General features: G+C 39.8%; 2 protein-coding genes across 7 annotated transcripts in view; one reads left to right on the top strand and one right to left on the bottom strand.

Annotated features, from left to right (window-relative positions):
- Positions 1-3579, top strand: part of PXK (PX domain containing serine/threonine kinase like) — an 81453-nt gene extending 77874 nt beyond the window's left edge. For 4 of the 6 annotated variants that reach the window (XM_087866910.1, XM_087866909.1, XM_045807465.2 and 1 more), the window contains one exon: positions 1329-3579. In XM_087866910.1, coding sequence (XP_087723036.1) covers positions 1329-1546 — 218 coding nt within the window. In that variant the 3' untranslated portion in view covers positions 1547-3579. The remainder of the gene's footprint in view (positions 1-1328) is intronic. The other 2 variants (XM_087866913.1, XM_087866911.1) reach the window with 1 other exon arrangement.
- Positions 3126-8320, bottom strand: PDHB (pyruvate dehydrogenase E1 subunit beta). The gene is made up of 10 exons (XM_045807466.2): positions 8186-8320; positions 8053-8106; positions 6659-6766; positions 6505-6567; positions 6369-6404; positions 5943-6228; positions 5424-5534; positions 4792-4883; positions 3961-4102; positions 3126-3676 (listed from the first exon to the last, which is right to left on the bottom strand). The coding sequence occupies exons 1-10, from the start codon at positions 8225-8227 to the stop codon at positions 3531-3533; spliced, it is 1080 nt and encodes a 359-aa protein (XP_045663422.1). The 5' UTR covers positions 8228-8320; the 3' UTR covers positions 3126-3530.
- Between the last annotated feature and the right edge of the window lie 13505 nt (positions 8321-21825).

The raw sequence follows: 21825 nt of genomic DNA, 5'->3' as shown, positions 1-21825 counted from the left end.
GTGTATCTGTGTGATTCTTTAATTTCAGCTGCCTTAGGTTTGGGTAAAAGATGTAAGGAAGGTAAGTGGTTTTCTATGCAGTATAAGACTTTGAACTGTTGTGTGTCACACTCGGTAAGAAGGATGCTCTTACCTAAGTATTTTATTGGTGATCCTGAACCACTCATCCGTAGAAATTCAAGTGGTGGTGGGCATGTTTACTTGTTACCACCGCAGCTCAGTAGCAGGTTAGAGGGGAAGAACACCTCACAGAATGTTTCGCTACGGAACCCTAGGAGGGGCCGAGGCGAAGGCTAGAAACAAGACAGGGGAGTCACCGAGAGCTGCAAGATTCACAGGTAATGAGGCAGCTAACTCTGTGGCACCTGCAAGTTCTTTAAAGCAGGTCTTTGGCTATACTCAGTTTTTATTTTGTCCTAGGAGAGCCATTCATTCATCGATTCAAAACTATAACATTCAACCGCCACTTGTTCGTGTGCCGGGAAGCTAAGGGCAGTTTTAGATACGTGTCCAGTTTCCTTCTCCTTGCCCACCAGGCCAGAGGCTCTCCTGATGCTTCAGCAAAGATGTAGGGTCATTGCAGCTGCATTCTGTTCCTGGGTTAGGCCGCAGTGGCAGGAAGGTGCTGAGGGAGACTCCTTCCTGAAAATACCATTGCCGGGGAGAGAGCCCTCTGCCCCCTGCTTTGCACTTAACAGTTATCAGCATTTCATATTTCTTTAATGCGGCCTCATAGAAAATGATTATTCGAGACGTACAGCCCTGGGGAACCCTTAACCCAGCAGACACTGGTTCTTTGCCTAGAATCGAGTGGTTTGTCATTTTCTGTTAAATGACATCCTTCAAATATTGTATGTGTTGGAGCAGCTAAAGAAATGCTCATCCTTCATCAGTCATTGATATTCAGGCAGCCCAACTCTGTGCATACAAATACGTCTTTACTTGCTAGCTCAGTGGGTGCCCTGGACCAGCCTAAAGTAGCTGATGCAACTCTTCTTCTGGGACCATTGCTAAAATTTGGAAGTGGAGTTAGAGCCTCATCTACGCAGGGAGAATGTCACTGTGTAGTGTTTCATGGAGTCCGTGATATTCAGTCTTAGATGACAATTACCTGGGGAAAGTGGCAATCCTTAATTAATTCTCCTTTGATGCTTCTAGCTTTCTTGCTCAGCATTTTAAAAAACCACACAGTACTGGGTATCTTGGTCCCTCTGAGGGAGAACATTTGCAGTCTCATCCAAGTCCCTTCTGCCCAGGACTGAGCAGTAGCGTGTGTGCAGGGTGTTTGGAGAGATGATGCTGACTGTCCCCTTTCCCCCGCCCCCCAGGGATGTCTGCATTACCTCCACCTCCTCCGCCTCCGCCTCCGCCTCCACCACCAGCAGCTCCCTTGCTTCCTGCAAGCACAGAGGCGCCTGCACAGCTCGCGCCCCAGGCTGTGAATGGTGTGAGCCGCGGGGCCTTACTCAGCTCCATCCAGAATTTCCAGAAGGGAACTTTGAGGAAAGCCGAGACCTGGGATCATAGTGCTCCTAGGATCGGCTGAAGCTCCATGTCTACACTCGGAGGGGAAGTTCTTTGTTTTTTCCTCCCACCTCCAACCCCTGAAGTCCTCTCTTAACGGATGAATGATCGCTGAGCCAGGACAGCCACATACGACTCTGCAGATGCTCACACAAGACGCTTCTCAAGAGGGAAATAGTCAAGGAGAATAAATTCAGGCTGGTTCTGCCTTAAGAAATATTTATTTTGCTCCTTTATTACCATTTTAAAGGAGTCTTGTTCATCCTCTAATGGGCATCTTTTGGGGGCAGCAGCACATTGGAGTCAACCTTTTCACCAACTGAAGGAAACGGACAGAAAAACGACAATGTTCAGTCACAGCAATGAGTGAACTTTGTGTTGCAATCCCTCCTATCCCGTCAGACAGCTCCCAGAAATGTTCCTCTCATTTCTCTTTAAACCATTTTCTGGTTATTTCTTAGATTAACTCCCATTTTTTGCTACCTTATTTCGTCTTAGACATTATTAACACTGTAGTCCAAAGCATAGTTATGTCCTGGAGTGAGAGAAGCAACTGAGTTCTTCCTTTTCCATTCAGATAGACAGGGGCAAGTCAAGTCTAGAACCTTCTCTAGGTTCTAACAGGAATACCATTGTGGTTATAGAACTCAGGGCTGTGAAAGCAACCACTCTAGACTCGTAGTTCCTTTTAGTTAGGGTGTATTGGACAGACAGAAAATGTTAACATCAGGAAAAGCTCTTGCCGATTAGGGGATCTCCTTAATCCTCAGCAATAAAGTCAAGTTTGTGGTTTGTGGGGGGTTATTATTACAACACAAGTAAATTTGGCATCCATAGGAATCAATTCTGATTTTTGAAAGATTTATCCAAATGTATCATCTTTTTAATATACTCATTTATTAGATCTTTATCCTATGATTTGCTTAAACCCTTAAATAAATTGCACTTTAAAGGATTATCAGTAATCCATTTAAATAAATTCAAGTACACACATCAGTGTTGGTTACTATGCAGAGAATGTCATTGTGTATAGTTTCATTTAATCTGTGATAAATGTTCAGCTGTATTTTTTATTAAAATAAACCATGTCAACAAAATGTGTTGTCTATAGCTTGGCTAGGCATTTTAAGTGGGAATTTTTTGTGGGAACTTTTATAAAGAACAGATCCATACAGTATTTCTGGTTTCCTTCCCACCTACCCTATGTCTATTTTTTTGTGTGTCATATTTTCCTTCTTAATTACTAAAAGCTAACAATCCTGTCTTGCTATTTAAATTAGGCACCCCTTGTATGCTTCTATACCTAATTTAAACCTGTCTTTTCTGTCTCAACTTTCTAAAGGACAGCATGTGGCAGAATGTCTGTTTTTTGGCAATGGGAAAAACACCTAACATGAATTTTGGTTTAATTTGGAATGGAACCCTATTACAATTAGGCATTTGAAGAGTCTTTGGACAAGTTCCTGTTACAAGTGTGCTGACAGTTTAGGTGATTTAGTGTCGCTAATTTCTTAACAAATTCTTAGCAGAATTTTAAGACCTCCACCCACCCCACATGTATGACTTCAAGAATATAAAGATACAATTAAAAATACAATTAGTCATAGTTAGGAATTCCTTTATTTCTTATCAAAACAATCTAACAGCGAATGTAGATAATAGCTTTTATCTTTACAAAGAAGTTGTCATTTCTGGATACATCTTTCTGCAGAACTCTGCCACGTTCATACCCTGTCCTTGTGAGAGGATAAAATTTTACATTAGCCTTATTCAAAGAACATGGTAATTGTAACAGACCCAAAAAAACCCCCAAACCCATGGAGTCCAGAGCAGGAGAAGAGAGTTTTTCCACATATAAGCACATTTAAACTTCTTCCAAGTACAAAAACATTTGTATTGTTGCTTTAGAGATAACTTTATGAATCATAAGGTCTTACAGTACAATCCAGGTGAAGTGACAGCAAGTATTTTAAGTAAATCCCAATGACTTCAAATTCAAGTCCAAACTAAATATTTAATGTTTTCTTTATTGCAAATATGATGTCTTTAACCTGAGGTATAGAGTTGTCTTCTAGGATCTTTGCATAAGGCATAGGGACGTCAGCCCCAGTGACACGAACTGCAGGAGCATCCAGGAAATTGAATGCTGGGCCTAGGACAGAAGGAGGCTCAAGTGAGAGAGGCAAGAAAAGCCACTGAACACCACCACCTTCCCACAGGAGGTATGGCTCTCCAGAGGAGAGAAAATCTAAAGGAATACTAATTACGGGGACTGTTTCTGGCTCTTTTAAAACATTTACCCAAAGGAAAAATGCCCAGGCAACAAGCTGAAAGTTAAGACTGTTGGCCACCCCTAGCTTTTGATCTTTACCCAGTATCCAGGTACACACTGTGTATTACAACTTGAGTATTCTAGAACCAGTTTCTCTGAAATACCTTCCATGATCCTGGCACAAACTTCAGCTCCTACTCCAAACTGTGGCCAGCCTCCTTCCACAGTTATGAGATGATTGGTCTTCATGACACTGGCTTCTATTGTTTCAATGTCCATTGGTCTGATGGTTCGCATATTTATCACCTAAACAGACAATATAGATACGCTTTTTAGAGCCACTGCACCACAAATATAGTCTCATCCCCATAATACCCTTCCCTCTCTTGTTTCCTGTCAATCTCTGGGTCTAGGAAAATCGAATCTGCCTATTTAAGAACAAAATGTAAAATGGGAAATTGTGATTAAAACAAAAATCTCTACCACAAGTGGTTCTGTTAAGAATTCACTTATCCTCCTGGGCTTTAACTTCTCATCAAAACAACTAATAACTACCAACTGACTGCTCACTGTGTACCAGGTGCACAGTAATTCCCACAGCCAACCTGACAGGCCAGTAAACGTATTCTCAGTCTGCAGCTGGTGCGGCGGAGATCAGAGGACGCATCTTGCCCAAGTGTAACCACCAAGTGGTAGGTCCTGGATGTGAGAAAACTGGATGCTGATTTCTAAGTCTGCCCCTCTCCCAACCTCCAGCTCCAAGGCTGGATCCCAACTTGAGCAAGCAGGTACTATCCTAACGGATCCAGAACCTACATGGTAAAAAGTTAGGTATTTGAAAAGCAAGAAGGTTCCTAGCTTCAAGCAGAGGCAGAACTGAGCGACAAAGCAAGATTTTACACTTAGTTAACCTGTTACAGAATTCAAACTCCTATTTCTGGGTCTTAAATTTAAAAGGAAACTTTCTGATTCTTTAAAAGTGAATGTCCACATACCTCACATTCAATTCCCTCTTTGGATAACACTGTTGCAGCTTCTAAGCAGTGGCCCACGGGTCTTGAATGGGCAACTACGGTGATGTGTGTCCCTGAAACAAAGCGGGCACAGGTCAGAGGCCAGACTGACAAAGATGCTGCACTGCCCCGCAGCCACCGTGGCTCCTGTTCATTTGTAGACTCTTCCACTCATCTGTTCCAGGGAGGTGAGGAATGTGGCGGCCTTCCTAGAGATGATATACAAGTCTACTGGACTGGGAATTAGGAAAGCACAAGGGTAGGAGCAAAGCACGACACATTTCTTAACCTGAACTCATCCTATAATTTCCTAATCAAAGGGCAGTAACTTCAAGAATGAATCTGACCAGGGGCGCCTGGGTGGCCAAGTCGATTAAGTGTCCGACTCTTGATTTCAGCTCAAGTCGTTATCTCAGGGTTGTGAGATCGAGCCCCACTCGGGCTCCATGCTGGGCGTAAAGCCTGCCTAAGATTCTCTCTCTCCCTCTCCCTCTCCCTCGGACCCTCCCCTACCTCTAAAAAAAAAAAAAAAAAAAAAAAAGAATGAATTTTGACCAACATAAATACAGGAGCTAGATTACAAATAATATTTAACATGTACTAAGTGCTCTTACCTTGCCTTTCTATTTTGGCTTTTCCAATGGGAATCAGAAAATCTTTTGACTGAGCTTCTGAAGGAAATTCAAAAGGAACCCCATACATCAGTTCATTCTCTAGCACCACCACTGCAAAATACAAATATTTAACAGAAATAATTACATGACCAAATGTATATACGATACTATCATTCATTTTGTGAAACGTTTCATTGTGCTGATTAGGAAGCCTCACATCTGTTGTGTCCAGCAGCCTTGAGAGGATGGTTTAGCTACTGGCATTTATAATCTGCTCAATCTAATTTTATCTATTATAGTTAAACCAGCATTGTAGGTACTTAACAGCCCCCTTTATAGTCAGAAAAGCAAAACCACAAACACCTTTTTTAAAACTGTCTTTACTATATCTGTGAATCACTAACATTTTATGTGATATGTTTAAGCCTAACTAGAAGCCTGGAACGGCTTCCTTCCAGGCAAAGAGTTCAACTTAGTTCTTTAATGTTCAAAAGAGACGTTAAGGGTCACTCTACTGACCTGGATTATTATCCCGAATGGCTGATTTAATAAGTCCTTTTGCATCCTCTGAATTCCAGGGGCTGACCACCTTTAAGCCTGGGCAGTGCCCATACCAGGCAGCGAAGCACTGTGAGTGCTGGGCAGCTACACCTGCTGAGGCGCCATTGGGCCCCCTGAAGACTATGGGCACAGGCTGAAGGCCCCCCGACATGTAGTAGGTCTTGGCAGCTGAGTTTATAACCTGGTCAATGGCTTGCATAGAGAAATTGAAGGTCATAAATTCACAAATGGGCCTCAACCCAGCCTGTCAAACCAAAAACAAAGATCTTAAAAAAACCAAAAAGCAATAAAAAGTGGCAACCATTCCAAAATTCAAACAATGTTTTTAAAAGGTCATGTTAAAAGAAACCTCTTTGGATGAGATTCATGAAGAGGATTACATACCATAGCTGCACCCACGGCAATTCCAGCAAAGCCCATCTATAAGTAAAACATAAACACAGATGAAAATCAATAGAAATCACAACAGTGTGCACTTTAACATGCCCCTGAGAGGTCTGCTTCCTGACGGAAGGCTTACCTCAGATATGGGAGTGTCTATGATCCTCTTATCTCCATATTTCTTCCACAGGCCTCGACTGACCTAAAATTACACAATGATCTGATTACTTTTAAGTGTATATGGGGGCCAACAGCCACCTCAATTTATATCAATTTCACGTATCTTGGGTTACCTTATATGCCCCATCATACTGGGCAACTTCTTCCCCAAGCAGAAATACCTTCTCATCTCTTTCCAGCTCCTCATCCATACCTTGGTTTATAGCCTCACGAACTGTCACCTGTCACAGGTGTGGGGAAAACAATCAACAAAGATTACTATAGGATTATCTCAGATACTATTGAGAATCTCTCCTTTTGTAATTATCTAGGCTGCCTACAGCATACAATATAAAAACTATCACTAGAATAGGCTTCTCTTTAAAAGTTCAAAGAATTCCAAAAGTAACATTTTTATCATACAGCCTAACTGGATTTATTAATGAGAAGTTTACTGAACACTTTTCTTGATGTGCATCTAAGCTTAACAAACTCTGTTTGCTGGCCAGACCAGCTCATAAGTAGTTTCCTAAGTAGAAATTAAACTGGGTTGTTTCATTTCCACACTTGGTATAGTGTGGGACAGAGAACTGTTAAGGAAGCCTACATAAAACTGTTCTGAGCAGTCACTAGGTACCAATAAGCACCTCCGAACACTACCCTCAGAGTCTACAGGTTATTTTACTAAACAGATTGGTAGAATCCTCTAGTAAAAAAAAAGGGGGTGGGAAATTCCTCAAAGAGTTGAACACAAAATTACCATATGATCCAACAATTCCACTTCTAGACAGATGCACAAAAGAAATAAAAGCAGGGACTCAGATACTTGCACACCAATGTTCTTAGCAGCATTATTCACAAATCCAAAAGGTGAAAACACCCAAATGTCCATCAACAGATGAATGGATGAACAAGATTTGGTATATGCGTAAGATGGACTATCAGTCAGCCTTAAAAAACGAAATGAAATTCTGACATGAGTGAACCTTGAAAACATCACGCTAAGTGAAATAAGGCTGACATAAAAGGGCAAACATTGTAGGATTCCACTTACAGGCCGTACCTAGAATAGATAAATTCACAGGCACAGAAAGCGCAACAGAGGTTACCAGGAGCTGGGGGGAAATGGGAAGTTGCTGTTTAAGGGGTAGAGTTTCTGATGGTGATGGTGATGGTCTCACAACATAGTAAATGGATTTAGTGCCGCTGAACATACACTTCAAAATGGTAAATTTGGTTATGTGTATTTTAGTACAGTAAAAAATTTAAAAGGAGGGCGAGGGAAGAAGCGTCAAGTCTAGTGTACTCAGATCGCCTACAGAAACCAATGACCCTGGCGGGGGTAATGTGCTGGTGTGTCTGGCGCTGGGTCGCAACAGAGGCACGACGAGTCCCAGGCAGATGTGGGAATCGGTCGACTCCAGGGCCCGCTGCCGTCTCTCTCTCCCCACCGCGCAGGCGCGTCCCCGGCATCCGCCTCGGGATTGACTGCCCCCTCCCTGCCCCGGCCGGCGTCCAGGCCACCTACCTGCAGTGCCGCCGGTGCCGTCCGGTGGAAGCGCCTCCTCAGCAGCCCGGAGACCTGGCGGGGAGAGAGAGGACGCTGAGAGGGGACGCAAGGTGGGCAGGGATCGCGCGGAGGCACGCGTGCCGCTGTCTACCTGTTCAAGGGGTCTCCGCATCAGGCCAGACGCTGCCGCCATCTTGACTGTGTCCTCTAGCCGTGGCCGAATGACAACTCTGCAGGACCGCTGTCGGGTCAGGCCCCGCCTCCCCCGCCAGCTGGAGCGAATGGCAGGGCTCGACGCCTGCGTGCCCCGCCCATCCCCTCTGGGGTGAGGGGCCGAGGGGCGGGGCCGAGGTGGCGCGTTGGGTGGTTCTGCTGTTTCGGGGGCCGACTCCAATCAACTTCCTCGGGAGCGGGCGGCTACTGCGGTGCGGGTAGCACGCCGGGGACTCGTCCCTTCTTGGTGGTACTTGAAGCGCGGGGAGCGAAACTCAGACTCTGAGGAACATAACTTGAGGCTGCAGGGACCTTAAGAGTTAGGTCAGCCTTTTAAGGGCACCGAAACCCTTAGGGCACCAGGTGTCGCTTGTGCACACTCTAGTGAAACTTAACCACTTTATGAACTTAACCACTTTATGAACGAGCCCGGTCTTCCCGGGACCGCGCCAGTCTGTTCCCTAGAATGCGAACCATAGAAGCTTTCATTGATGCATTAAGCGCCCACTGTGTGCCGGGCATTGTGTAAGTTCTTTACAGCTTATTTAATTCTCACAGGAACCCTCTCAGATCATTACTGTTATTATCTCCAGTTGTCCTCAAGTCACCTTGGGTTGTCAGTTGTCAGAAAGTCCTTCATCCAAAATTTTCAACCTCTATGGGCTTGGCCAATCTTTTTTTTTTTTTTTTTTTTTGCTTGGTCATTTCAAACGAGATTCGTTAAGAGGGCTTTTCTCTCCCCCTACCTTTTTAGGTGTAATTTAGACACAGTAAAATGTACATTCCCACCACCTCAGAAATTTCCCTCAATGTTTCCTCCCAATTATTCCCCACACATCACCCCACAAGCAACCACAGATCTGATTCCCATCATTGTAACTTAATTTGCCTGTTTTGGAACTTGAAATAAAGGGAATTATACTAGGTGTACTCTTGTGTCTGGCTCAGCGAAATGTTTTTGAGATTCATCCATGTTGTTGAGTGTATCAATAGTTTACTCATCTTTTCTTTTTTTAATTTTATTTTTTTAATAATCTTTACACCCCACGTGGGGCTGGAACTCATGACCCCGAGATCAAGAGCCACAAACTCTTCTGACTGAGCCAGCTAGGTGCCCCTCCTCTTTTCGTTTTTTTTTCTTTTGAAAGACTTTAAGTGTCACAAGAAATTGTGAAACTAGTACAAAGTGTTTTCCATGTACCCTTCACCTATCTTTGCTCAGTATCTTGTATAACCATAGTACATTGTCAAATTCCCTAAACTGATACTGATACAATGCGATGAACTCACGTAAAGACGTGTTTTTATATGCGTTCTTGTGGGGGGTGTATTGTACTCTAGATGTGTATCACGTGTACAGATTCATGTAACTCCTCCCACAGTCAGAATACAGAATCGTTCCATCACCACAAAGAACCTCCCTCATGTTACCTCATAGTCACACCCTCCCCAACCCCTAACTCCTGGCAACCACTAATCTGTTCTCGGTCACTATAATTCATTATTTTAAGAATGTTTTGTATATGGAATCATACAATATGTAACTCTTTGGGATCAGCTGTTGTCACTCAACCTAATGCTCTTGAGATCCATTCAAGTTGTTGCCTGTACCAACATTTCATTCCTTTTTATTGCTAAGTAGTTGCATGTTTATCCATTCACCCTTTGAAGGACATTTGGGTTGTATCCAGTTTTAGCTATTACCACTAAAGCTGCAGTGAACATTGGCTTATAGGTTTTTGTGTAAACATTACTTTTCCTTTCTTCAGGTAAATACTGAGCAGTATGATTATATCGAAGTGTTATTCCAGGGTGGATATACCATTTTACATTACCTCCAGCAATGTATGAGACATCCAGTTGCTCTGGATCCTTGCAGGCATATGATATTATCAATATTTTCTATTTTAGCCATTGTAATAGATGCGTCACAGTGTCCCCATGACTGTATTTTTTTAAAAGATTTTATTTACTCATTTGAGAGACAGAGAAAGCACAAGCAGGCGGGAGAGCCAGAGGGAGAGGGAGAAGCAGACTCCCCACTGAGCTGAGAGCCAGACATGGGATCCATCCCAGGACCTGGAGATCATGACCTGAGTCAAAGGCAGACACTTAACCATCTGAGCAGCCCAGGTGCCCCATCCCTGTGGCTTTAATTTGCATCTCTCTAATGGTTAATGGTTATTGAACATCTTTTCACAGGCTTAGTTGCCATCCATCCTTGGTGACATGTCTGTTCAAGTCTTTTGCTCATATTCTAATTAGATTATTTGTTTTTTATTATAGTAAAACATGCACAAAATTTACCATTTTAAGCATATAGTTCATTGGTATTTAATATGTTCATATTGTTGTTCGATTACCACCACCATTCATCTCCAGAACTTTTTCTTTTTCTTTCTTCTTTTTAATTTTTAAGTAATCTCAACACCCAGCATGGGGCTTAAATTTACAACCCCGCACCCCTCCAGAACTTTTTCATTTTCCCGAAAGGAGACTTTGTAGTCATTAAACAGTAACTCTCCATTCCCCTCTTCCCCTACGTCAACCACCATTCCGTGAAATCATACAGTATTTGTGTGTATGTGTATGTGTGAGACTAGTTTGTTTCAGTTAGCGTAATGTCTCAAGGTTCATCGATATTGTAGCGTGTATCAGAATTTCATTCCTTTCTAAGGGTAAGTAATACTCTCATTGTTATGCCTAGATCACATTTTGCCTATCTGTTCTTCTGTTGATGGACATTTTGGTTGTTTTCAACATTTAGATTTGTGAATAATGCTACTATGAACATTAGTGTACAAATACCTATTTGAGTCCCTGCTTTTAATTCTTTGGGGTATATACCTAGAAGTGACATTGCTGGATCGTATGTTAATACTATGATTAATTTTTTTGAGGAATGACCATTCTGTTTTCCATTATAGATAAACCAGTTTATATTCCCACCAGCAATGCACAAGGGTTCCAATTTCTCCACATTCTCACCAACATTATTTTCTGCTTGTTAATAGCCATCCTAATATGTGTGAAGTGGTATCTCGTCCTGGGTTTTATTTGCATTTCCCTAATGATTAGTGATACTGATCACCTTTTCATGTGCTTATTGGCCGTCTGTATGTCTTCGACAAATGGCTATCCAAGTCTTTTGCCTGTTTTTCAACGAGTTGTTGTTTTGTTGAGTTACAGGAGTTCTGTATATAACCTGGATATTAGTCCCTTATCAGATATATGATTTGCAAATATTTTCTCCCTTTCCTTGGGTTGCCTTTTCACTCTGGTGATAACATCCCTTGTTAACACAAAAGTTTTTAATTTTGATAAAGTCCAATTTATTTTTTCTCTTATTGCCTGTGCTTTTGGTATTGTATCTGTCAAAGAGTCAAAATAGCCCAAGTAAAACCAATGAATCACTGAAGTAGTAATTGGTAAAAACTTACTGTGCACACACCAGAAAGACAGTTTGTAAACTGGGAGCCCTCAAACCAAAACATGAAATGAGTCTCAGGAGTGTATTGTTATAAAGCAGTTTATATAGCGAGAAAGCTGTGAGTTTATTTTTCACGGTGATTGGTTATAATATCATAATTTTCAGTGGTTATTTCATATTAACCTTGGGAAACAGTTCAAGTTTTGCTTTTCATTTATAGGGGCACAAGCAAGAAATTATCCAGATCAGGTTAGCCTTGCGAAATAAGCTAAATGAAGCTTGCTTTGTATGATGAAACTGGTTTTGTCGGTTTGGGGAATTTTCAAGGTTGGTCTCTGTTTGTTTCTGATTTCTTTTTTTTTTTTTAAGATTTTATTTATTTATGTGACAGAGAGACAGCCAGCGAGAGAGGGAACACAGCAGGGGAGTGGGAGAGGAAGAAGCAGGCTCCCAGCAGAGGAGCCCGATGTGGGACTCGATCCCGGAACGCCGGGATCACGCCCTGAGCCGAAGGCAGACGCCCAACGACTGCGCTACCCAGTCGCCCCTGTTTCTGATTTCTAAGACATCATTGCTAAATTCAGTATCATGAAGCATTTCTCCTGTATTTTCTTCTAGAGTTTTATAGTATTAGCTCTTATGTTCAGGTCTTTGATCCATTTTGAGTTAATTATTATATATGATGTAACATAGGTTCGAATTTCATTCTTTTGCTTGTGGATGTACAGTTTTCCCAATACCATTTGTTGAAAACACTGTCCTTTCCTTGTTGACTGTTATGGCACCCTTGTTGAAAATCATTTGACCATATATGGGAGAATTTACTTTTGAGCTTTCCAGTCTATTTCTTGGTCTCCATGTCTATATTTATGCCAGTACCACACTGTTTTTTAAGATTTTATCTATTTATTTATTTGACAGAGAGAAAGAGGAGGAGAAGGAGAGGGAGAGGGACAAGCAGATTCCCTGCTGAGTGGGGCGCCCAGTGCAGGGCTCAATCCCAGGACCGTGGGATCACAACAAGAGCCAAAACCAAGAGTCAGACGTCCAACTGACTGATCCAAGCAGGCGCCCCAGTACCACACTGTTTTGATTACTGTAACTTGGTAGTAAGTTTTGAAATCAGAAGTTGAGTCCTCCAGCTTTGTTATTCTTTTTCCAGATTGTTTTGGCCACTTGGAGTTCCTTGAGATTCCATATGAACTTTAGGATGGGTGTTACTATTTCTGCAAACATTGTCATTGGAATTTTGATAGGGATGCATTGGATCTGTAAATGGCTTCAGGTGGTATTGACATCTTAACAAAATTAAGCCTTCTAGTCTATGAACACAGGATATCTTTCATGTATTTGTATCTTCTTTAATTTCCTTTAGCAATGTCTTATAGTTTTCAGTGTTTGAATCTTTAGCCTCCTTGGTCAAGTTAATTCCTAATTATTCTATTCTTTTGGAGGCTATTATGAGTGGAATGGTTTTCTTAATCTCCTTTTCATATTGTCCATTGTCAGTGTATAGAAATGCAACTGATTTTTGAGTGCTGATTTCATATCCCACAAATTTGCTGAATTTATTAGTTCTAACAGGTGTGTGTGTGTGTGTGTGTGTGTGTGTAATCTTTAGGATTTTCTATGTATAAGATCATGCCATCTGTAAAAATAAATGATTTTATGTCTTCCTTTCCAATTTGGATGCCATTTATTTATTTATTTATTTATTTAAAAAGATTTTATTTATTTATTTGACGGAGAGAGACAGCCAGCGAGAGAGGGAACACAATCAGGGGGAGTGGGAGAGGAAGAAGCAGGCTCCCAGCAAAGAAGCCTGATGTGGCTGGGATCACGCCCTGAGCAGAAGGCAGACGCTTAACGACTGAGCCACCAAGGCGCCCCTTCTTCCTGATCCTAGAGGGAAATTTTTCAGTTTTTCACCACCGAGTTATCTGATGTTAGCTGTAGGTTTTTCATATATGGCCTTTATTATGTGGAAGTGGTTTCCTTCTATTCCTAGTTCGTCAAATGTTTTTAACATGAAAGAGTGTTGAATTTTGGTGTATACTTTTTCTGTATCCACATAGTTTTCCCCCTTCATTCTGTTTATGTGGTCTATTTCATTGATTGATTTTTGCGTATTGAGATTCTTTTCTTACTGTTGTGTTCAGACCACGGTTTATGGATTCTGTATTCAAGTCTTTTGTCAGATCGTGTTATGCAGGTATGTTCTTCAGTTTATGGTTTGTCTTTTCATCCTGTAAAGATACTTCACAGGGCAAAAGATTTTAATTTTGATTAAGTCCAATTTTGCAACTTTTTTCTTTTATGCATTATGCTTTTTGGTATCATATATGAGAAATTTTTACCTAACACTAGCATACAAAGATTTTCTCCTTTTTTATAAAAGTCTTATGGTTTTGTGTTTTCCATTTAGATTTGTGATCTATTTTGAGTTAATTTTTGTTTAAGATTTAGGTTTAGATTGAGATTTTTGGCTTTTTTCCTTAAGTATGTCCAATTATTCCAATACCATTTGTTGAGAGAACTACTTTCTCCCTTGAATTGTTTTTGCATGTTTGTCAAAAATCATTTGGCCAAACTTGTGTAGGAGTATTTCTGGAGTCTGTCCTGTTCCATTGATCTATATCTCTCTCCCTCCTCCTCCAATACCATACTGTCTCGATAACTGTAATTATATTGTAGTTCTTAAAATCAGGTAGTGTGATTCCTATAACATTATTTTTTTTCAAAATTGTTTTGGTTACTTTAGTTCTTCTACCTTGCAATATAAATTTTAGAATCAGCTTGACTACAGTTCACTCCTTTGTGTTGTTGTTTACCCATTTCATTGATGGACACTTGGGCTGTTTCCAGTTTGAGGCTGTTATGAATAAAGCTGCTATGAATATACATATAAAAGTCATTATGTGGCCTGTGTTTCTGTTTCTCTTGGAATAAAATTCTGGGTCATTGATAGAGCAGGTATATGTTTAATTTTACAAGAAATGCCAAACAATTCTCCAAAGTGATGGTACCATTTTATATTCCTTCCACCAAGATGAGCAAGTTTCAGTTGCTCCAAATCTTTCATTTTTTAAAGATTTTTATTTATGTATTTGAAAGAGAGTGAGAGAGTGCGCACACGAGAGTGGGGGGAGGGGCAGAGGGAGAAGCAGGGAGCCAGGATCATGGACCCGAGCCAAAGGCAGCCGCTTAACGGACTGAGTTGCTCCAAATCTTTACCAACATTTGATATCAGTTTGTAAGATCTTGTTATCCCGTTGGGTGTGGGTTTATATCTCATGTGGTTTTAATTTTTAGTTCCTTGATTACCAACAATGTTGAGCCCCTTTCCATGTGCTTATTGTCTGTTAAACTCTTTTAAGAAAGTAGATTCAAACTTCCCATGTAAAGTCTCAGTAAATGAAACTCTCCTTCTGTTCCCTCAGGAAGAAGCAGAGAAGACATGCTTTGTCTCCAAGGACAGGTGGTATATTAGTGATTATTATTATTTTATCAACAACAATGCCTCTGGTTTCTATGAGATCTTATAAATACATTTTTATAAAAGTGATCTTATCTTTCCTCACAGGTTACAAAAAGTGGGAAACCCTGTACCAAAATATAATATACAAATGAATATTGGATAAAGAAATCTTTAAAAAGTAGAAATAGTGAAAAACTAGAAGCATTCTCAGATCCATCCGTTGGGAACTGGCTTAATGAAGCACGTTCCATTTCCTCCATGGAATAGCATTCTGTTAAAAGAATAAAAAAAGAATGAGGCAGATCTACATGTACGGATCCATACATATATACTATATGTGGTTATTGGAAACAATCCAAGCAAGGTGAGATATGAACTACAAGAATGGAATCCCATTTGTGTAAATAAAATACAGGAATAAATATATATACTCATTAAAAAAGTGTTTTTGAAAGAATTCGTAAGAAATTGTGAAGAGAGGCTAAATGGTGGAGGGGTAGAATTTAGCTAATAGAGATCAAGAATGTTTTACTTTTCTTTTTATACCTTTTATATAGTATGACTTTTTAAATAATAAGAATATATTCCTTTAATTGATTGTTAATTAACATACACAATTCATAAAATTATAAGCCAAATAATATACTGGAGAAATCTTTGTCACAGATATGGCAATATATTTATATAAATATATATTAATATATTAATATATATTAATATATAATATAAAGAATTCCTAAGGAGTAAGGAGAAAACACTAAAATCCCAATGGAAAATGGGCAAAGAATGTGAAAAGATACTTCACAAAGTAGTAGAAATGACTGGCAAACATGAAGTATATCTGACTTCACTCATACCCAAAGGAATAGAAATCAAAGCATCGATGAGACACCATTTCCTGGCCCTTCAAATTACTAAAGATTTAACAAAGTTTATTCAATACTTGTAAGGGTTCAGGGAAATGGACACTCAATACACAGTATTAATAGATCCTGTGTTTCTGGAAAGCAGTTTGTTAGTCAATCTCAAGAACCTTCAAATAAATATGTTCATAGATAAAAATAAATGTGTTTACATATTATAATATATACATATTCTTTTGGCCTCTTATTCTACTTGTAAGGATTTATCCTCTTAAATCTTAGTTGCTTCTGATTAATTTATGTGAAAATATTCATATAGTAGGGCAATTTTTCAACTATTTAAATATCTGGGAAAATACTTAGATAAATTAGCATATATCCAGATGCTGAAATATTGCATAATACCTGAAATTCTATTTTTTAAAAAATAAATAATATGCAAAAGAATTTATGAAATAATATTCAGTGAAAAAGAATAAAAATAGTTTGAAATATAATCCCAATTTTATCTAAAAGTATGTATGCATAGAAAAATGCTTGGAAAGGACAATGTGTAGTAGCTTAACATGAGATTTAAAATTAAAGGAAGATTTTCAATCACAGTTTTCAATTGTGATTAAAATATCATTTATTATTTTTACATATTCTTTCCCATATATCCCTATGCCTTTATGTTTTATATTATATTTGAATTTCAAAAATATTTTTGAGTAGGAAATTTATTTCATTATAGGAAAAAAAAATCCAAGTACAGGAAGGTATAAAGTAAATGCCCTGCCCTCCCCCCACCTTGGTTACCTTGCTTCCTTTCCCAGCGTCAACAGCTACTATGACTCACTTCTTCTGTGTATTTACAGAGAAGGACCATTTGTGTATAAGCATGTATGTCTGTATTTCCCTTTGTTTACATGGAGATTAGCTTTTTAAAAATATATTTTTAAGTGAGCATACAGTAAAATTGCGTGTGTGTGTGTTTGTGTGTCCAGCTCTATGAGTTTTGAAGCTGACAACCACAATGAGGGTGCAGAACAGTCCTATGACCCCCAAACCCCCCTCCTACTGTCCTCATGAAGCCCAGTCCTTCCTCCCATCCCTGATAACCACTGATCTGTGCTTGTTCCCATATTATTGCCTTTTCCTGAATGTTGTGTAAATGGAATCATACAGTATATAACATCTCGAGACTGACTTCTCTCACTCAAATAATACCTTTGAGATTCATCCAGGCTGTCATGTGCATCAACAGTTCATTCTTTGTTCTTGGTGAGTAGTACTCTATTGTACGTATGTACCACAGTTGGTTTATCCATTTACTCGTTGAGGGACATTTGAATTGTTCCCAGTTTTTGGCAATGCTGAACAGAGCAAATACAAAACATTTTTTACAGAGTTCTGTATAAACATATGTTTGTATTTCTCTATGATGTGGGATTGGGATTGCTGGGTCATATGGTGTGTGTATTTAACTTTTAAGAAACTGTCAAACTGCTTTCTGGAGTGGCTGTACCATTTTGTATTCTCACCACCAGTGCATGAGAGTCCCAGCTGCTCCATCCTTCTCACCAACATTTGGTAGTATCATTTGTTTGTTCTTTTTGCTTTTTTGCCTTTCTGTTAGGTGTGTAGTGATATCATTTTAATTTGCATTCCTTAACGGCTGATGATGTTGAACATGTCTTCAAGGACTTATTGGTCATTAGTATGTCATCTTTGGTGAAATATCTGTTTAAATCTTTTGCCCATTTTTTATTAGGTCATTTGAAACTTTCTTACAGTTGAGTTATATATATATTCTGGATACAAGTTCTATGTTGAATATCTAACTTGCAGATATTTTCTCACAGTCTGTGGCATATCTTTTCATTTTCCTTCCAGTGTCTTTTGTAGAGAAAAAAGGTTTAAATTTTGATGAAATTCAATTCAAATTTTTCTCTTATGGGTCACATTTTGGTATCTTATCTAGGAACTCTGCCTAACACCAGACTGCAAAGTTTTTCTTTGATGTTTCCTTCTAAAGTTTTATAGTTTTACATTTAGATCTATGATCCATTTTGAGTTATTTTTTTTTTAAGATTTTATTTATTTGTGTGACAGAGAGACAGCCAGCGAGAGAGGGAACACAAGCAGGGGGAGTGGGAGAAGAAGAAGCAGGCTCCCAGCGGAGGAGCCCGACGAGGGGCTCGATCCCAGATCGCCGGGATCACGCCCTGAGCCGAAGGCAGACGCCCAACGACTGCGCTACCCAGGCGCCCCCATTTTGAGTTAATTTTTGTTTAAGGTGTGAGGTTTAGGTCCCGGATTTTCTTTTTTTGCGGATGGTGTCCATTTGTTTCAACATCATTTGGTAGAAAGACCATCTTTTCTCCATTGAGAAAGTTGCTTTTGCACCTTTGTACATAAATCAATCGACTGTTTTGTGTGGGTCTATAGTTGGACTATCTATTCTGTTCCATTTATCTCTATGTTTATCCCTTCAATATTATACTGTCTTAATTACCGTAGCTGTGTAATAGTTTTTAAAATCAAATAGTGTAAGTCCTCCAACATTACTCTTCTTTTTCATAATTGTTTTACAATCAGTTTATCTGCATCTACAAAAAAAAATCTTGATAGAATTTTGACTGAAGTAGTGATGAATCTATAGAACATTTTGGGAAGAACTGATAGCCTAACTATACTGAATCCTCCAACCACATTCACAGCATGTCTCTCCATTTACTTCGTTTTCTTTGATTCATTGACTTTTGTAGTTTTGAGCATTCAGATCTTGCACATATTTTATTAGATTTATGTCTAAGTATGTCTATCCTTTTTAGGCTATCGTAAATGTTATTTAAATTTTTTTCAGTTTCCAATTGTTTACTGCTAGTATATCGAAAGTTTTCGAAGTTTTCAGGGGTTGACATTATGTCTGTAACCTTGCTAAATTCATTTATTATTTCTAGAAGCTTTTGTGTAGGTTCCATGGGATTGTCCTCATAGACAATTATGATTTGTCTGTGAAAGAGACAATTTTTCATGTGGGTCTTTAATTATATTTCAGGCAAGTAAATACAGAGCTAAAACAAATACGACAAATGACAACAGCTGTGGCGTCTAAGTGGTCAGTAGTGAAAATTCATTGCAGTATTCTTTCAACTGTTCTCTATGTTTGAAAGTTTTTCATAATAAATTTGGGAGGAAGGGAAAGTGAGTGTCCCACCCACCCTTGTCTCCCTTGTGACATTCCCTTCCTGGAGCCAAGCACCCTTACTGGTTTCCTGTTTGTCTTTTTAGGGTTTTTAAAGGAGATATTAGGGGTGTGTACGCATGCACGCACTCGTACGCACACGCATCGGCCCATTGAGTTATTTCAGGTACAGCACGGATAGAATTTAGTTTCTGGAAGCTTTAGAAGCGTTAGCTGTGGAGGAAAAGCCATCCTGGTGAATTCCCCCAGCCCCTTTCCCAGGCGGCGACTATTTTATTCCCGAGGCTCAGCCCTAGAGGGCGCCCGCTCCACTCGACTGGCGGCAGTAAGCCGCAGAAGGCGCCTAAGCCACTGTGTCAGGGCAGCCACGTGACTCGGGAAAAGCAGGACCTCCTAAAGTATAAATACGTCTGTTCCCTGGCCTTAGCCACATTTTCTGTGGGTTGCAAAACTCAGACTAAGAGCCCACATTTTGGCTTCGCAGCAGCAAAGGCTGAGAGAGGGAAAGGTTGCCCAGAAAGCTTCACCCACACGCTGTATGGTGAACTTAGAAAGGATGGATACAACGCCCCATTCCCAGGCGCGGCATAGCATCCTAAACGTTTTGATGCTGATTACTTGGCTAGATTTAAAAAAAAAAAAAAAAAAAAAAAGGTTTTTTTGGCTAAAGGAAAGCCATTTTGTTTAACACATTACAACGTATTTATAATACTGGGTTGCAAGATGTCTCTGAATTAATAATACCAGTCTTACTCTATGTGTAGTAGTTATATTGAGGTAGACAGGATTTCACGTTTTCTCTGGATCTGTATAAAAATGAACTGTATTATAAAAGTGAGTGTATACCTTTAAAAATGCATTTAAATTGGGGCGCCTGACTGGCGCAGTCCCTTGAACATGCGATTCTTGGTCTGGGGGTTGTTGGTTCAAGCCCCACATTGGTGTAGAGATTACTTAAAAGAAAATCTATAAGAAAATGTATTCAAGGGGTGCCTGGGTGGCTCAGCTGGTTAAGCGTCTGTCTTCCGCTCAGTTCATGATCTCAGGGTCCTGGGATTGAGCCCCACCTGGGGCTCCCTACTCAGTGGGGAACCCACTTCTCCCTTTCCCTCTGCCACTCCCCCTGCTTGTGCTCTCTCACTGTCTCTCACTCTCACTCTGTCTCTCAAATAAATAAATAAACAAACAAACAAACTCTTTTAAAAAAATGTATTTAAGGGGCACCTGGGTGGCTCAGTTAAACGTCTGCCTTCAGCTCAGGTTGTGATCCTAGGGTCCTGGGATCGGGCCCTTCCAGGCTTGGAGATTTCCCTGCTCAGCAGAAAGTCCGCTTCACCTTTTCCCTCTGCCCTTCCTCCAAATTGTGCTCGCTCTCTCTCCCTAATAAATGAGTATTTTTTTAAAATGTATTTAAATCAACACCAATAGATAAATGACTAGCTGAAGTTAATCAAATAGAAACGTTTTATTAATGTCAAATATGTACAAGTTGAAGTAGACTCAAAACTTTTGCCATTAAGAATGTATGCACAAATACCTATTTTCGGAAATGAGGCTTCTTGAAAAAAGTTTATGTGTTGCTTAAAATGCAGAATAAATATAGCAATACAGCATAGTTGTTAAGAAAACCAGTTTTGCCTCTTCAAAGAATTTGTACTGCAAACATAGTCATAGAAGAAATGGGTGAAATTTATGTATAAGGTGATTCGTGGTAGCTATTTATAATAATATAATGACTATTTACGAAAGCAAAAGATGGAAATAAACATTCAGGGTTTAGGGGCGCCTGGGTGGCACAGTCGTTGAGCGTCTGCCTTCGGCTCAGGGAGTGATTCCTGCGTTCTGGGATCGAGCCCCACATCAGGCTCCTCCACTGGGAGCCTGCTTCTCCCTCTCCCACTCCCCCTGCTTGTGTTCCCTCTCTTGCTGGCTGTCTCTCTCACTGTCAAATAAATAAATAAAATCTTTAAAAAAAACAAAAAACATTCAGAGTTTAGATGAAAAAATATATGTGATACAGAAACGGAACTAGTATTATGAAGCTGTCAAAGGGATAAAGAAGACTTCTCTATATGAGAGGCATATCCATCCTTCCACTTGACTAGAATCTCTTCAGAATGGAGTAGAAGAGAAATTTGAGAAATCAGGTGATGCTTTCAACCATAGTTTTCTTTCTTTTTTTAAAACTTTCTATTTTGAAGTAATTATATATTCACAGGAAGTTGCAAAGATAGTACAGAGAGGTCCTTGAACCCTTCATCTAGTTTTGCCCAATGGTTACGGCTCCGGGAACTACAGTACAATATCAAAACCAGGACACTGACATTGGTACGATGTGTGCATATGCTCTTTTACCACCTGTGTAGAAGTGAGTAACACCAGAACTGTTCTGTCCCTGCAAAGATCTCCCCAGTGCTACCCTATTATAGTCACACCCACACTTCCCTACCCCTGGTAACTACTAATCAGGTCTCCTTTTCTAAAATTTTGTCATTTTGAGAATTTTATTTATTTATTTATTTATTTATTTATTTATTTATTTATCTATCTTTAAAGATTTTATTTATTTGACAGAGAGAGAGAGAGAGCACAAGCAGGGGGAGCAGCAGAGGGAGAG

The sequence above is a fragment of the Ursus americanus genome, chromosome 14 (genome assembly GCF_024610735.1).
Source record: "Ursus americanus isolate L20-20 chromosome 14, mUrsAme1.1.p, whole genome shotgun sequence".
NCBI classification, from domain to species: domain Eukaryota; kingdom Metazoa; phylum Chordata; class Mammalia; order Carnivora; family Ursidae; genus Ursus; species Ursus americanus.
This window is presented reverse-complemented; position numbering and strand designations above follow the sequence as displayed.

Bases quoted from the DNA above. Each gene is read 5' to 3' on its own strand.
- PDHB (XM_045807466.2), bottom strand. From the start codon at position 8,227: ATGGCGGCAGCGTCTGGCCTGATGCGGAGACCCCTTGAACAG. The intron at 6,568-6,658 runs GTAACCCAAGAT...GTGTAATTTTAG, and splicing joins AGTATGATGGGGCATATAAG to GTCAGTCGAGGCCTGTGGAA. The intron at 4,884-5,423 runs GTAAGAGCACTT...GCTTTGTTTCAG, and splicing joins AGCCAAAATAGAAAGGCAAG to GGACACACATCACCGTAGTT.